The following is a 17,476-nucleotide window of genomic DNA, read 5'->3' on the forward strand; positions in this document are numbered from 1 at the left end:
AATCAGCAACTTGAAAGATGATTTCACTCCCTAGCCTCAGGTCCCAAACTGGTTCAAGAATTCAGCCTTTTTGGTTATAAAGAGATACTGGCATTGTCATCAAACAGTAGAACTCAAATGACAACTACAAGTGCCATTCATTATTCAACGAGGAGAGCTGGGGAGTTCTGAGTCTGTTCTGCCTAACCCAGTAGAGCCCCTGCACATTAGGCTGGAACCTCTTCAAAGGCAGAATATGGGTTCTTGCCACAGACCCCTGAGGACGCAAAGGTTTCTTACCTGATTACCCTCAAGGAGGGCATCTTCCACTTCCAGTTTGTTCAGGTCCAAACAGGAAGCTACAATTGCAAACAGATAGTCATGCCTCCCATCCAGGCGAGCCCTCTTGGCTTCCTTCTCTTCTTTCAGCCGTTGCTAAAAAAAAAAAAAAAAAAAAAAAAAAAAAAAAAAAAAAAAAAAAAAAAAGGAGTAAAAATGTTATACTGCATCGGCTGCTCTCAAATGGTTCATTTTATAACAATTTCACACAATTGTGGTTTTCAAGTCATAGGGATCCGCATAACAAGCATCTTAATGGTGCCAGTTTTTATGCACTTTCCTCTATTTTTAGAAATAAATTTACTTCTCTTAAACAAATAAGGTGTGGCCGTTGTTTTGATATTGCACAATACAGACAAACAAAGAAAAGCCATGAGAACCATCTCCCATCCATAAATTATTACTGTTAACATTCTGTTCTGTCTTTACAGGCTTATTTCCACACACATACGAAAATGTAACAGATACACACGAAAACTAAAATTCCCATTTTCGTAAGCTTTTCCCTTAGCCATGAAGTAATATTCTTATCTTTGCTGTTTGTACATTTGTATGTGGTGTTGGATTTAACTTCTATCACCACTCATGCTTTTGTCTATTTGTTGTTTATTACAATGAGGGATGCTCAGTGTAACCGGGGTTTGCAGCTTAATGCTTACCCTTCCATACTTGCTGCTTGTATAATGTATGCAAACATGTACACATGTCTATGTTTATATCACGGCCTGAGAATTATTCATGCATTTCTTCCTTAACAATCCATCAGGGTTGTTTGAGTTTAATACAGACTTTTCCAGAACTTGTATAGTAACTATAAAATATTAGATATGGGTATGCCATAATTTATTCAACTATTTTGCTATTAGGACATATTAGGCCCCAATCTATTCCTTACATAATCACATTACCTTTAATATCAATCAGTAGCTCCTAGCAGAAGAAGAAAAGTTGCCACTTTGGATCAACAAACATTTACTAAACTCCTATATGTGCCAGTACTGCCGTAGTAAGAATTACCAGTAACCTCAAAAAAGAGCATGGTTTGGCTGCCACGGGATATGTAGAAAATTCAAATACAACAATGTGGCAAAAAGACTAGGTGAAAAATAAGAGTTGTGGGTCCCAGAAAACAGGAGGTTAATAGATCTTCAGAGAAGGAGCAAGAAAGGAGTCTCCCAGTCTAATCTACAGTGAAAGAGGAAGAGAGGTAAGGATAACAGGGAAAACTTTCAGGAGACGACAGCTTGCGCCTTGAGTTGACATCACTCTCTAGGATGAAGACATTTCTGCACCTGCAAAGGTGAGAGGAATAAGAAAGCACAGCACCTTCTGGAAACACAAAATAGCCAGGGTAGTTGATTAATAGACTAAGAAACATAAGAGACAAGAAAGAAGTTACAAGGTAAAATATTTATTGGACTCATCAAAAGTTCAAACATTATATACAATCCATGGGGAAGCACTGATGATGTTTGAATAAAGTAAGATAGACCTGGGATTTGTTACCTGAACCCACATGACAGCGCCCAACCATCTGTAATTCCAGGTCCAGGAACTCTGTTATCCTCTTCTGGCCTCTGTGGGCACCAGGCATGCATGCATTACATACTTGTAGAATAATACTCATACACATAAAATAAATAAATCTATAGGGAAAAACAAAGGCTTTCCAACAAAGATAATGGAGATGAAGAGACAAGGTAGTAAAACCCTTGGCTCACGGAGGGAATGAAGTGCAAATAGAGATGGCAGCGATGTGGATGTGGGAGACAATGTCATCAATCAACCGTAGCTAGTAGCCGACAGCGCTAGTGCCATAGGTGATTGCTCACGCTAACAAGAATGTCTGTAGGGACTTTGTTTACAAGATGGCTGAAGCATTTCACAGCTGTGTTTGCAAACGTGAGATGGCAAAATTACCCAGGCCAGCCATCAGATAACTTTAGCTTTTGCTTTTGCATTTTAGCCAAGGTCATGAGTCACAGAGCAATGCAGCTGAGTCCAGTCCCAGAACCAAAAGAGACAGCATATCCCCCCTTAAATGTAAGCGAATATTTATAAACAATATCTGGGAACTTGGGCATAGTTTTCTCCAAACTGTTTTCTGCTTTTTGTTGGGCAAAGTATTTCGGGGGGTGTTCATGACAACCTTTCAGGGGCTCTTGGTCCATCAAACCATATTACTCTGGAAGAAGTCCACAAGTTCTCAACTTCTGTGGAAACAAAAGGAGAACCCCTTTTCTAAAGCAACAAATCCTTAGTCTCCAATTTTGAAGTCAAGATACCTTTAAAGTATATATGTTGGTTTACCTCAGCAGCCCGTACAATGAAATTTCTCTCTGTATTTAGTTCCTCCACAGTGAAAAAATTGAAGGAAAACACAATAATATACATAATCAAGACTCTCTGTGTATACTCCATATTTACATGGTTTACTTGGTTTTTACTTTATTAATCTATAACTATCTGAACTCTGTCTCTATAAAGACTTTGTTTTATTTTTAAACTATTTATCTCCATTTATAACTGTCTATAATCTTTTTCTTCTTTCTCCCAAGCCTACATAGATTTATCCAACATGGTGACCCATTTAGAGGTCTTCTTTATCTGAATCTGTCTTTATTGCATATCTATCTGTAATCCTTTTCTGACCAGAATTATTTTTTCTTTTTAAATGGTAGCAGTCCTGCCTGCTTACTCCACCCAGTCAAACATGACAGAGGCATGTTCGCTGCCTCTGAGAGCCATGCACATTGCCTTATTTTCAGGCACACAGCTGGTCTATGTTTCCATTAAGCAACTTGTAGCACTCTGCTCACAAACCCCATTTAAATGCTCCATAGCAGGACCTCCTGAAAGAGTCAGAGCTGTTTGTGCTGGTGAGCCAGGAAGCTGCCATTTTTAAAGATGCAGTTTTACTGCACCTTCCTTGCAAACACAGTCTATCTGAAAAAAATGTTACCAAGAAGCTGTGCTTGGCTCTTGTATTTCTGGGTCTAGAAGCCTTTTCTTTGTTTTTAAGTTTTCTAAGACTTTATGTAGAAATTCTTACCCCATGTTGGCATGCCAATCCGTTGGGTGAGGACACTAGTTTCTTTCCTGATCACCCTGACTTGAAATAATCACACTGAAACTATATTAATTACAATACTATTTGGCCAATACCATAAGCATATTTCTGGCTAGCTCTTACGTCTTAAATTAACCCACTTCTATTATTTTATATTTTACTACAAGGCCCCTGGCCTACCCACAAGGTTCTAGATGGCAGCTCTCATCTTTCTCCTTTGGCAGCTTCATAGCTTCTCCTAGATTTTGCCTACTCTCTATATATATCTCCTCCAGCCTAGCTATATTCTGTTAAGCCATTGGCTGAAAGCAGCTTTATTTATTAACTAATAAAAAACAATACATATACAGAAGGACTTCCCACACCATGACACTGTTATAAAAATTTCACTGGGTAGACAAAAACAAGTGAATGCATGCTTGAGAAAAGGGTGGGGGTGTCAGGGAACAAGCTAAGCACAGGCTTTTCTTTCCAGAAACTTTACTGTAATGGATAAAGGACATTGCTTTAGTTGAGAAGAATTTAGAGTTAAGAAGGAACATGATACAAAATGATACAAAAGATTGACAAGAAAGTAAAGACAAAAGCGCTGAGAATTTCAGAAAACTGAAAGAGAATGAGGAAGGTAGGATGTATTCCCAGTACTCTAGAGAACAAGACAGGAAAACCACCAAGATTGAGCCCATCCTGGACTACATAGACCAGAAAGAGAGGAGGAGGAGAAACAAAGGAAAGGGGAACAACAGAAAGAACAGAAAAGAGGGAGGCTGGTTGGTCATTGTCAAACCTATATAGTTGGCACTTGCTTCTCTTATCCTGCAGGACTGGATAGAGACAACTTGAAGAAAGGAATACAGATTGTGTAAATAATAATAATAGAATAAAATAAACATTCTACTGATTTTCTTACTGTTTCTCTAAAAATGGTCTTGACATAAAGTATATATTCTATAAGTGTCAAATAGAAGCCCATGTAAGTTATTTTCAAATGTCACTACAACCAAAAAGATGCCACTATTTTCAACCTGGCAGGGAGAAGCAAAATACTTCTCTCAAAGTGATCTCTCAGAGTTTGTAGTAAATGTTTTTAGCATCTTGAGAGCTTGGGGGTCAACCAGCAAAAAAACATCAGCAGATGCACAGGAGCCAAATGAGAAAGAAAAGGGACTGAGGAAGAGGACTCCAGATTCAGTATAACTGAAGGCTTGCAAAGAGGGCAAGATCTGAAATAAGATTCCACCATGGCAACACATTACTCCATAACCTGATTTTACAAGATTCCAGAGGGGGAGAAATATAGAGAAAAGAAAGCTTGGTCTCTAAAACAGAACACTAATTATTCTATTTTTACCTAGCTATCACAGAAGGAAAAACTCCCAAAGCAGTTTTGTATATACAAAGAAAGTGATCAGCATATTTTTAAAGTAAACGTTTTCACAGGTTATTTTTAAGTATGTTCATTTCCTAAAAAACAAGCAGGATGAAGTCAAGCCTGGCATCATGGAGAAGAACATTTGCCAATCGCCGTTTTTCACTTCCTTGCATTAGGTATAACCTGGTGCAATGAGAGCATTTTTGTTCTGTTTTGTTTTTACTAACATGATATAGTCAATAATACTAGGCAAATACTTAGCAATCCAATCAGTACACTGCCAGGCTGTGAAGTTAATCTGCCCATTTCTGGTTGTTTGGGGACAGCACCCAGAAGGTGACCAGATGTCTAGACTTGGTGCTTCCTGCTGGACATTTGGGGGGTGAAGTCAGAATGTGATTAGGAAAGCAAGAAGTGCATATGTAATACACCTCTATAGTCCCAGAACTTGGAAGGCAGAAGAGAGAGGATCATGGGTTTGAGGCCATCCTGAACTTCATGTTAAGTTTAAGACCAGGTAACCACTCGGATGTTGTTGAATGAGAATGGCCACCATAGGTCCAAATGTTTGAATGTTTAGTCCCCACATGGTGGAATTGTTTGGAAGGGGTTGGGAAGTGTGACCTTGTTGGAGAAGGTGTACCACTAAACAGATGGGCTTTGAGCTTTCCAAAGCCCAGATCATTCCCAATCAGCTCTCTGCCTCATGCTTGTGGGTGAAATAAGCTCTCAGCTACTACTCTAGCACTTTGCCTGCCTGCTGCCTGCCTGCTGCCTGCCTCCTGCCTGCCTGCCTGCCTGCCTGCCAGGCTCCCTATTGTGATGGCCGTGGACTCACCCTCTGAAACTGTGAGCCTCCAGTAAAATCTTCCTTCTGTAAGTTGCCTTGGTTATGTTGTCTTATCACAGCAATAGAAAGGTAGCTGAGGTCACTGCATAGTGAGACCCTGTCTCCAAAAACAAATGGCGAGAAGTAACCATGTGTGTTAGTTAATATTGATGAGCACTTTTATGAGATTTGTTATCATCCTGGAAACATACCTTCAACTACATCTGTGAGGGATTTAGATTAGGTTAGCTGAGGTGGGAGACCCTTGCTAACTATAAGCAGCATAATCCCACCGGCTGAGATCCTCAGCTAAATAAAACATAAAAGAAAAAAAAAGATAAGCTCAACAGTCATTTCTCTCTGTTTCCTAACTACAGATGCAAACTGGCCAGCTGCCTCATGCTTTTGCCACCACCCCTTGCCTTCTCTTCTATGATGTTGGTACCCCAAAACTGTAAGACAAAGTCTACCCCTCTTTCCTTAAATTGCCTGTTGGGCATTTTGTTCCAGAAGAGAACAGACATAGTGTGAGATGAATCTTTTTCTCTCACTGCTGAGAATAAACCTCCACCGCCTCATGCATGCTACTGCTTTGCCGCTGAGCAGCTGAGAGGGTTCTGTTTTGTTTCTCAAGCATCCCATTACACTTGTTGAACACTGAATAACAAGCACCAAAGTAAGGGGTGGGGATGATAGACAGAAACACACTTAATATCCAAGAAAAACTGGATGGTGTTAAGACATTTGTGTTGAGCTTTGTTGCAGATGCCTTCACAAGAGAGGGCGGGTAATACACTTGCCTACCTTAAATGGGCAATATTTCTCAGGCAAGGCAACTCTCTGTGCATAGAAAAACTCGTGTCAGACAGGGTCGTGGGTTCTAGTCCTTTCTCCTCCACCAATTGCAACCCCTGAAGTCTGTCATTTAACCTTCCTGGCCTCAATTCCTCAACTCCAAGATCCCAGGACTGGATGATGCAACAGTGAAGAGCCATTCCTCCTCTCTCATGTAGACTATTTCTCAGTGGCCTCAAACTTAATACAAACTGTAGTCCTGAGTGACGTGACATTCCTAATGCTCTGCACTTTCGCAAAGCTCTATGAGTTTTTATTGAAGCCAATCTGCCCATTGGGTTGTCTTAAGTCCTATTTGCTTTGCCTTGAGCTATGCAGAACTGTCCGTGTCTGCCTTTGTGCATACAAACGGAATGAGTTGCATATGCTCAATCTTCTATTACCTCTAGCAGGGAGACAGAAGGGTTGGGGACAAAAGCCCTTATATGATTAGGATCCCCAAATCAGCCAGCCCAAGGATTAAAATGGCATGACTAAGGATTTTACTCCAAACAACAACATTTAGATGAAATAGAACTTTCATTAGTGATCATTCAATTGCATCAATGTTCAAGCCTTCTCCCCCATTGGCGTTACCTTTCATCAAGTTTGCCTCTGACCCAGACCCACCACACTGACCCCACTAACTCCCAACAGAAGTGGGATAAGGATGAAAGGACAAAGCTGAGAGCCCCTTCGTGACTGATCAGGGCTCTTTTCCAGAGCTCTCCTGAAGGGCACATTTTATAAGTCACCCTGCTTGCATTGCTACCTAGACTTCTGCTTCACACTGCTTGCTATAATAGGAAACAAACCTTTCAAATCAGGCACAGCTAACTCCACACCAGAAAACTGAGACTTAGACCATTTACAACTCTCTTCACACATAAGTGCCAGGCTTGGGAGTGGAGTGGTAGAGCTAACAGGACTAGATGATTCATAGTGTGTTCAAGGGAAACTAAGATGGTTGGATCCATTCTATAGATTTTTTCTTTAAATTAGCAGTTAAGGATTATTCTAGGGTGTCCAGCGACTGTGTGCTGGTCACGTGGGGATCTGTGGGCAAAGACTAGTACTTATATCATGAGCTATTTACTGACATCTTGGTTCTGTCTCTAAGTTTTCCTGTCACGTGTCCAGCTCTATAATTCTACTCCTAAGTCTCACAGTAACTGAGAATTCCCTCATCCTTCACCCCTAAAAATTCTGGGAGCTGAGTTCTCTGCTCATGCATACAAGAGACTAAGCTCCACGTTTTCTTGCCTCCCAGATGCTTCTATTCCTTACTGATGATCCCAGTGGGAAAATGCCCTTTATCTGTATTGTATTTTATACACCATGATCAGCCAATATTTTTACATGAGAAAGTGATTGTTCAAAACAATCAATTCAATAAAAAGAGACAGACAGACAGACAGATGGACAGATAGATAAATGATAGATAAACAGATTAGTAGATTTCTTTGTTAAAATGCTTTTCTATATGAGGTGATTAGTCTGTTACTTGTCTAAATCTGACAGTTCTACTTTAACAAAATCCAGTTCTATTTTTTTAAGTGAATACATTCCTACTTGTCTGGTATAGATGTTTTGTTCTTTTATGACCATGTACAGGTATAGCAGTACAGTTGCTATGCAACTTAGGTAGTACATACTAGAGATTAAAGTCCACATCTGAGAAAACTGCAAACAATATGGAATCTGTGGGTTGCTTTCAAGATCCTTTTCTTAAATAACCAAAGGAAATACCCTGATGATCAATTTTGACTTAGCTGCTCATATTAATCTCAAGCCTGTGGATAGTTTATCACTTGATGAAGACATGGAGCTAACAAGGCCAAGGACATGGCCCTGGTTAGGCCACATAGCGTAGCTTTGTTCCAGTTTCCCCAGCTTGATGAAGCAGGACAATTCGTGACCCATGGAAATTTATGAGAAGTGCCTATCCAAATGAAATGGCTGGATATTGACAGCATGTGTGTTTCTTTTCTCGTTCTAGGTGTACCCAAATGACTCACCAGGCTTACCTTATCTACCTGCCGCAAACAAACCTGATCCCTCTTATCAATCTGCTGAGCAGTGAGGCAAAACAAATCCCAGCTGAACACTGACATTACTGCAAGGGCCCCAACACTGGAGCAAAGGGTGGTTTGGTTTTGGTTTTTGCAACATCCTCAATACCCATAAAAAGAGGGTCAAGTTATATTGCAGGGGCTCTCAGAAATGATAAACTAGAGCACTAATTTTCATCCTGTGGGTCATGACCCCTTTGGAGGTAGCATTTAAAATATCCCGTGTATCAGATATCTATATTATGATTCATAACAGTAGCAAAATTATGGTTCTGGAGTAGTAACAACATAGTTTTAGGATTGGGGGTCACCACAACATGAGGTCACTAAAGTGAGGTGCCTTCTAAAAAGAGGAAGTGGGCACAAAGTCCCACCCTAACCCAGAGCCTATTTGCAATTGGTACCTGCTGGGGAAAGGAACATCAGTTTCTCAATGGAGCATCACTAGAGATATATGAACCACACTGCAGGGAGGGCCCCTTAAAAACCACAAGGCCTTCAGAGTAAGCCAGAAAAACTGGAAAGGTCTCTCTCCCTTCTGTCTTCTTCCTTGGAGCACTTTATTCTCAAGGGGTGCCAAACCATATTTCATGCCCAAGGGGGTATAGATATACAGAAAAGCCAAAAGGGAGCTGAGCAGACAAGCCATGCTGAGCTTCCCTACTCGCGAGCTCACACTCCTTTTGCCCAGTTGATCATATTTCCACCTGACTGTCTACAAAAAGAGATAAGCTTCCCTGGGTCCTTGATTCTTTATTTCTGGAGTCTTCAGCATCATGCAAAACTTTGATTAAATAACTCTGCTTCACTTTCGTCTTGTTAATGTGTCCTTTGTTATTGTCTGTGACACTGACCTATAAAAGGAAAGGTGCCACACCTTTCTGCTCCGTGATGTGTAATCAATGGATAAATGAGCTGGGTGGTTTACTTCACAAGTCACTTCCAAGTAAGGGGTTGAACCAATTACTTCAGATCAATATGGGTCCGTGATTGGGGACCAGGATTCAGTCAGTAGATTTGAGATTGACCGGTGCTGATGAGACCTAAGTGAGAATTACCCTCTATGATGCTATGTATGAATAACTAGCCTAACCCAACTTCTTATTTAAATGCATTGAATTACAGACACTTGGTGAAGCAGATCTCTTACTCGGTTCAGCCTCCCTCTTTGTCCTCCAGCCTTTTCCATTTAACCTATGGCTCCTACTTCTCCAGCTCTGCGGGATGCTTCCCGACCCATCCTATTCTGCTCTCTGATTGACTAGGATAACCAATAAAAAAAAAACCAAACTCTTTTTGCTCACTCTGCTTTTCTTCCATTTCTCCAAAGTGAAGGGCTCCAACTACCAAGGAGGCAGGGCTACTTCTTCCTGAAGGAAGAACTCTCCAGCAAAGTGGTCTCTTGAAGAGAAAGAACTTCTCCACCGGCTCATCCCGCTCACAGCAGGTGTCTGGTGAATCCCTTTTTTCTCCAGCACTACTACACAGCCCTTAAACAGAGAAGGAGTCCTGTCAGTCTGTGACCAAGAGTGTGCTGTGGAATTTCAACTCTTCCCGTGGGCCTTTAATTCTCCTCATTTGCCAATTCCCCTTACTATCATTCCTTTCAGGCAAGAAAAAGATTCTCTCGTTTTTGAAGGAAATATACTAAAAATAGATTTTATGATACACACACACACACAATGTTAAGAGGGAAATGTTCAGAAAGGTATACCCCAAAGAAATAGAGGTGGCCTTCTCTAAGAAACAGTCACACTTCACATCCATACATAGGCTTTGTAAAAGTTTCAAAGCTTTTACCTTCTAAAGGTGGCAAAGGAGCCTAGATGAGATCACAGAATGAATCCTAGGACACCCATCAGGAACAAATTGATGAGGTAAACTCTGGCTCACAGAGATGCTGGAAGCTAAGAGAGCTTCAATCTTTACAGAGTTAACAGTCTCATTTACTTTCCCCAGAAAGCCTGTGTCATTGCTATTTTAATGTAAATTATCTCTGAATGAACATGATGGTAATTGTACATCAGTAGCCCTTACAGCAAACGTGATGTTTCTTTACTATTCAGTTCAAGTGACTTTCCCAAAACCAACTTTAAGGTATATTAATATATAATGTTAACATACAACATATAATGATATACTATATTAGTATAATAATATATTGATAGGGATATTACCATCACCAAAACCCCCTCCCCACCCCAACATTCTATCCTCCCAACTCAACTCTTTTTTAAGTGGTGGTGGGGCTCACTACACAACTCTGGCTGACTTTGAGCTTACTATGTAGATCAGAGATCTGCCTGCCTCTGCATCCCCAATTATGGAGATTAAAGCAGCATAGGCCACCATACCCATGCAGCCAAACAGGAAGCCAGAGTTATAGATTTTATTGGCATGGGGGCTGGAGAACACAACTTGAGTCCTTTAGAAAGACAATACACACTTTAACCACTGAGTCACCTCTCAATCCCTCCTCTCGACGCTCACAATCTGTTTTCTGCACACCAAATCTCTGGGCATAAAAGATTTAGTGAGCTTTCACATCGCCATATATTTCATCTTCCCCAATCTAACAGTGGTTTTACTCTAAAATCAAAAATACATCTCTTATAAAATTCTCTCTGCCAGACTTTCTTCTGGCAATTGGAGTTATTAATACAGGTGGCTCTAATCCAAGTACTTAAAATATATGTGTCAGCACTCACGTTCTATGTGACATCAGGGTAAAATTTCCAAACTTCTCTCATTCACAAGATAAATCACTGTGCTTAAAGCTAGCTGTCCTCCAGCGTCACCTGGAACCCCTGATGTCAGGGCCTCCCACCACAAGGAAGCCCGACTTGCCTATGGAAGCTGGGAGCACAAGCTCACACACATACAGCTAATTCTCAAAACTCTCCAAGTCTATTGCATGCCAGTCATTCTCTAAGGGGATAGTGATTGATTGGCATTGCTTTGAATACAAGTTTATGATAGAAGATACAAGGGCAGAAATTGTGGGGTCCTTCTAATTCTTAGCCTCTCTTTTTCTTCTGGCTGGAATTGTAGGGGGGAAAATGAATCATCAAATAAATTCAGCTTTAATTTCTACGAGGTCTGGGGAACCTTTCCCTACTGTATCCTGGAGCACAGCGTGTGGCATAAGGTGCGCAGCGGCAGCTGTGCAGTCAATGGAGTTTGACATGTTCTCTAGAGTCAACTAGCTCTTACATCGTTAAAACACGAGCATCTTTGGGACTAACTAGCTCAGACCCAAGGATACTCACTTGGCCATTAGCAAGCAATATCCACCTCTTCCCCCCTTCCCTGATAAAGCCTCAAGCCATTTTCTCTTCTTGGTGCCAATGAAAACATTTTGACCTGCTGATGTGAAATGTGTTCACCAAGCTGAACAAGTCTAGGCTTGAGGAACAAAGGACTTCGCTTGGCCGTAGCACAAGGAGGAGAAATACTGACAGCCTTTCAGCTTTGCCAGGTATCAGACAGGTTAGGTTCTTTATGTCTTGGCCTCCACTGTATTCCCCACTGAAAACACAGCTGGGCCTCCTGCAAAGGATCACAGTGGGAGACATTGTGCCTACCCAGGGGAGTGCTGCACTCCCCCTCATCCTCAACCCACACAAATTCTTCCCCCACCACCATGGAAGCAATCTGAAACCCTACCTGCAACAGCATTATCTAACGTGAATACATGCAAAACTAATAACAGGTCTCTCCGCAGCTAAGAGAGAACATCTCCATTCTAAAATCTTCCTCCCTCACAGAGAGATGAATTCAACAGTCAAGATGACTGTCATATGTCTTCCTAATTGTCCCTTTTCTTTGAAGTTAACAAGATCAACCTACAAAATTAGGTGTTTCGTCTTCATTTTAGAGAAAAAAATGAGTTATCAGGTCTGTAATTCATGCCTGTTGTAAATAGATACTAATCATTTTTTCTAGTCTATAAGAAAATAAAAGAAAGAAGGCAAATACATATGGACCAAGGTTTTTCTAATAAGTGAATGAATATACACAGAGTTATTTCAAGTATTCTTCATTGAAAAGCATTTGTGTTTATTATACAAGAAAGGAGGAGCTGAAAAGACAGCTCAGTGGTTAAGTGCACTGTAGTTTTGCAGAGGACGTGGGTTCAATTCCCAGCACCCACACAACTGCTCACAACCATCTGTCACTCCAGTTCCAGGAGACCTGGTGCCCTGCTGGGTGGTGGTGGTGGTAGCCTTTAATTCCAGCATTTGAGAGGCAAAGGCAAGAAGATTTCTTGAGTTTGAATCCAGACTGGTCTACAGAGTAAGTTTCAGGACAGCCAATATTAAACAGAGAAACCCTGTCTCCAAAAAAAAAGAAAGAAAGAAAAGAAAAGAGAAAAGATGTCCTGTCTTTTCCATGTTCATAGAATTTCCATTACATCTTGTTGCTGCTAGCATGGATATATCTGGATAACAATAAACATATCATTGTAACCTAATTATAATCCAGCTCCAGCATAGTGAAAGTTCCAAACCAAGGTTAAATAAACCCATCTATGGTTGTTATGCTACATGTAATGCTTTTTTTCATGAGGATTTCAGCTCAAAAAGTTATTACTCGATAATTATCATATCAGTCAGCAAATAGACACTATATATTTATATAATATACCACAGTATTGTTAAGATAATTCTGCTCCCACCATGCTTCAAAAGGGTGACCATAACTAGATTCAAGAAACATAAATGAAACTTCCCCAAAAGATTTACTCTCAAGGGGTAGCATATGTTGAAGGAGAATTTAGTTCATTAATTATAGCTAAAAGTTTACATTTATTACAGTGCCTTAGATGTGGTAGAGAGAAACAAGTAAGGAAAGATGACCAAGTCACTCCAATACCTCATAAGCATTATAGGTATTGTGTCCCAAGCTCTATAGTAACAGTTGGTTATTAAGAAAACAGAGACCTCTAAAGAAATGGGAGGCCAGTGATGGGCATGCTGGATTGCCTTATCCTAAAATGTATGCACATGTCCAAACATCTTACATTCCCCCAAGTTTATAGCTTTTTGCCAATTAAAAATTAAACTTTGTAGTTGAAGATGTAGCTTAGTAGCACCCAGTAAACACACAGCCCCGGATTCAGTCTCCAGCATAATAAACTGCATATGTTGGCAGTCAGAAGTTGAAGCTAAACATTAGAAGTTCAAGGTCATGCCCTTGGCTACATAGGGAGTTCAATACCAGCCTGGGCTAGAGACCCAGACTCATATAAAAAGTAAACCATAAAGTTGGTGAGATGGCTCAGCAGGTAGGATAAAAGAGAGATCTGCATCAAAATCTCAGGGATGGGTGGCAAGTGCTGAAGGGATCAGAAGACACGGGATTGTCATCCCTACCCTTTCATAGCCACACAACAGGCCAGATGGCTTCATCTGGATCGTTCCTGAGTTCTAATGAAGTTTGTCTCTGCAATTGTTGGCTTAATCTTTGTGATTTACTGTTTTCTGTCCCCGTTTGAGCGTCTGCCCCCTACATGCTGATCTTCTACAGGGCTTGTCATGAATGCTTACCCATGGCAGACACACTATAAATGCTTGCAAGGTCGATCCAGTTTAAGCCACCATTGACAAAACAAACAGGCCTCTGGCAGGATGGGGAGCATCCATTGCAAGACCTGGCTTGGTTACAGTTCTATATTCTGTCTAGCTGTTTCAAGACAGGAATTATAACATGTTTATCTTTCTATCACTCTGGGCCAGGTCTGTCCATGACTACTTGCAAAGAGATCCCCTTCCCCAAGTACCTGGACATGAAGGAACTTGACCAAGTCAGGCAAGAAGCAATGGAGTATTGTTGGAGGATTAAGTCTACAATTCCTAGTAGTAGAAGGTTCAAAATTCCATGAGCAGCCGATATGCAGCCCCTGAGGAGGGCGCTGTGTGAGGAAGCTGATTCTTGCTCCTTCATCTCTGTGTCCATGACCTCATTTCCAAAGACATTAGACTTGAGGTGGGATGGCAAAGATCCTAAAAAGTATTGTATCCTAGAATCTGCCTTAACCATAACTAATAACCAACAAGAGTGTCCACGCCTTAAGGAATATACAGTGCCCAAACTACTGGCCTGAATGTATTTTTGACCCTAGAGAAACATCTTCCCTAAAGATCGCGCATAAATTTCTACACAGTTACACTAGGGCAGAAACGTGTCACAAGGTGTGCTTCTTCTACATGTGAAATAATAATACATGTACTGTGCCAAAAAATTAGTGAGCAAACAGGTTTTGCATAGATGCACCTGTGTATATGTTTGCAATCTTTTCAGATCTCTTTAGACCTGGTAGTAGAGGTGTTCAGGTCACAGCCCCCAGTTCTTACCGTTAGAACGCGGCTGGCGCTCTGTTTCCAGAGCTGCCTCCTGCCGATCCTAAACATCCCAGCGATCCTCTGCTTTAGGTTGTGGCCCAGAGACAGCTCTTCTGGAGTGGTCTTCTAACTCTAAAGAGATGTATTCACCCTCCAGTGGAATTTCAGAAGAAAAGACTCCGCGAGGGTCACAGTGTCACTGTCCCGTTTCTCATGCCTGTGACTGACTCTCCATAGTCACAAACATGAGGAGAGAAGCCTGTCCCCTCGTGCTCTGCCCTGGGGCTTTCCTTGTTTCTGAGGTCCTACGTTGTTAGGGCAATGCTGTTTCCATGCTGTGAAGTTTAAGCATGCCTCTTAATCTTGTGTAGCAACCAGAGGGAGCGTTTTAACTGCTTGGTTGCAACCACAACTCCTAATGTTCCATTCTATACACTGCCCAACAATAAGCTTTGAGTCAATAAAGAAGCTTCAATTATTTCTTTGAACAATGAGAAACCTTAAACCAGACCAAAACAGAAGGCAGACAAGTCACTGCTCTGGATATATTGCTCAAGTTAAGAAATTCAGTCTTACTTTGTCTAAACAACTTTGTGTGCACAATTAACTGCCAGCATTGTGACTAATTGTGACTAATTGCTTGATAGGCTAATTGTGACCTAAAGGAGCCATTTTCTTTCCCATAAAGAACAAGCAGCCTATTTCATATGCAAATGGAAAATGGCATCCATAAATTACTCCTGTTCACAGGGCTGCCCATGCTCGGAAAGCCAAGTAATGCACTCCCTGAGACTAAACATCTAGATCTTTCTCTCTGTGCAGACAAGATGAGGAAACATAGTCACCTGTGATTCCTCTCACCAAGGTGCATAAAAGGAAGAACATTTGGGGTCAATGTCATTGACTCTAGAATATTGTCTTTGGGATTCAAAGTCCAGAATGAAAATCTTATCAGGTCATTCAAAGATCAGCAGGAAATTAAGGACTATCCTGCCATTAGCCTCAGTGGAGACAAAATTGATAGTAGGGTGCTAGCTTGGTATCAGTAGAAGAGATTCGTCTAACCAGCAGCCAAAGCTTGGGTACAGCCTCCATTTATAGTGTTAATTAATATGAACACAACATTTGAAACTGAATATTATGTGGTAAACGAATTTAAAAAGCACATAAAGCTGTATGTATATGCACAAAAGAGTTTTCTATTTTCCCACTGAGTTCTACGTTTGAGTCTGATGATGGCAGCAGACAGATTGACAAGGGAGAAGGCACGCAGAGTGCACACACTGGGAACGACACAGGTGCCCAGCAGTTCGGTGAGATGTAGAAGCTTACATCTGTTCTTCTTAGGGGAGAGAGAAGGATTGGGCAATTTTAGAAGAAGAGTAAATTGGTTTTGGCGAAGATGAATGGCCTCAAAGAACAGGCAATGCCTTGGGGTGATGCTCATGTGGGTTCCAGGTGTAGCTGCCATCACTCCTTCCTGCCGTGTGCATCAGTCTCTTCTTTTCCACTGGGATCCTGGGAAGACAGTTGCAGCAAATACTGTCTCCTGGAGCGTGTGAACCGGAAGACAGATAAAGGAGCTGGGAGAAAGGCCTCGCTGGATGTTCTGCTGTTAGTGTGCCTTCACTTTAAACCATGAAGCTGTATGTTAGGGGGTATCATCTTCTGAGCCAACATTATTTGTGAATTCATTTGTCAGTGTTGTGGACTTAAGACACTCGTGCAAGCTAAGTACACACTAGGTATGCCTGAGTTATACCAGCCCCAAGATACCTTTAACCAACCTCTGTGTGTTGATAAGCAGCTATTTCCTGTTATAATTGTGAATGAGGAGACACCCAGGCACAAGGCAGGAGAGTGTGATCCTCCCTGCTTAGCTGTTCAGATCAGTCCCCAGACTCCTGTCGACATATGGCCCTCAGGAGAGATACCAGGCTCCATTAAGCAATGCCCATCTCTCACCAGTTATGTTAAATCAGTGTTCCTTCCATGGTGTATGAGGTGCCACCCTCATTTCAGCAACAGCCATTTACAATGTGATCTCCTGGGGGCCGTTACTTGCTAGGAAAATTGCCAGCCGTGACTAATGGTATTTATTTTGTGTTTGTATTTGGCACGCATGCCCACCACTCTCCTGAGGTTTCCCGGCAAACGTTGGAGTCTTCAACCTCTTTGAGCTAAGTAGAGGAAGGCTGTGGTGCCTTAAGGGATCTTCTTGAGTGTCCCTGAGCCTAAAAGAGACTCCTGAGAGCTGCCCCTAGGCAGAACAAACAGAAAATGTACAGCTAACTTGCCTACTCTCAAGGCCTAGAAAAAAATTCTGTTTCTGGTAGTTGGAAAAGAGTTACCAAACATTTGCCAATAGCAAAGTCAGGAAGGTTCCTCCACCAGCATAGTCTGCCAGGCAATACGTGAAGATGCACCTTGCAGGCTGAAAGGGGTTAGTCATGCACAAATCCTACACCAGGAATGATGGGAAGGCAGACATGGGCAATGGGCCATACACAGGCAGAGGACTTCATCAGGAAATCCAAGTACCCTCAGCCACACTGAACATTTCCCCCTTATTCGCTCTCTCATCTGCAAATGTTTGCGTGTGCTGTTCATGGGGTCAGACTGTGGTGGCTTGCAAGA

The 17,476-nt window shown here is 41.5% G+C and overlaps 1 protein-coding gene across 1 annotated transcript in view; it reads right to left on the minus strand.

Moving 5' to 3' along the window:
• The window catches only part of Dnah5 (dynein axonemal heavy chain 5), a 245,756-nt gene that overhangs the window by 196,067 nt on the left and 32,213 nt on the right, over positions 1 to 17,476 (minus strand). Inside the window, exon 2 of the mRNA XM_075975800.1 lies at positions 280 to 414. Coding sequence (XP_075831915.1) covers positions 280 to 414 — 135 coding nt within the window. The remainder of the gene's footprint in view (positions 1 to 279; positions 415 to 17,476) is intronic.

Source organism: Microtus pennsylvanicus, chromosome 6 (assembly GCF_037038515.1).
Source record: "Microtus pennsylvanicus isolate mMicPen1 chromosome 6, mMicPen1.hap1, whole genome shotgun sequence".
Taxonomy (NCBI): Eukaryota; Metazoa; Chordata; class Mammalia; order Rodentia; family Cricetidae; genus Microtus; species Microtus pennsylvanicus.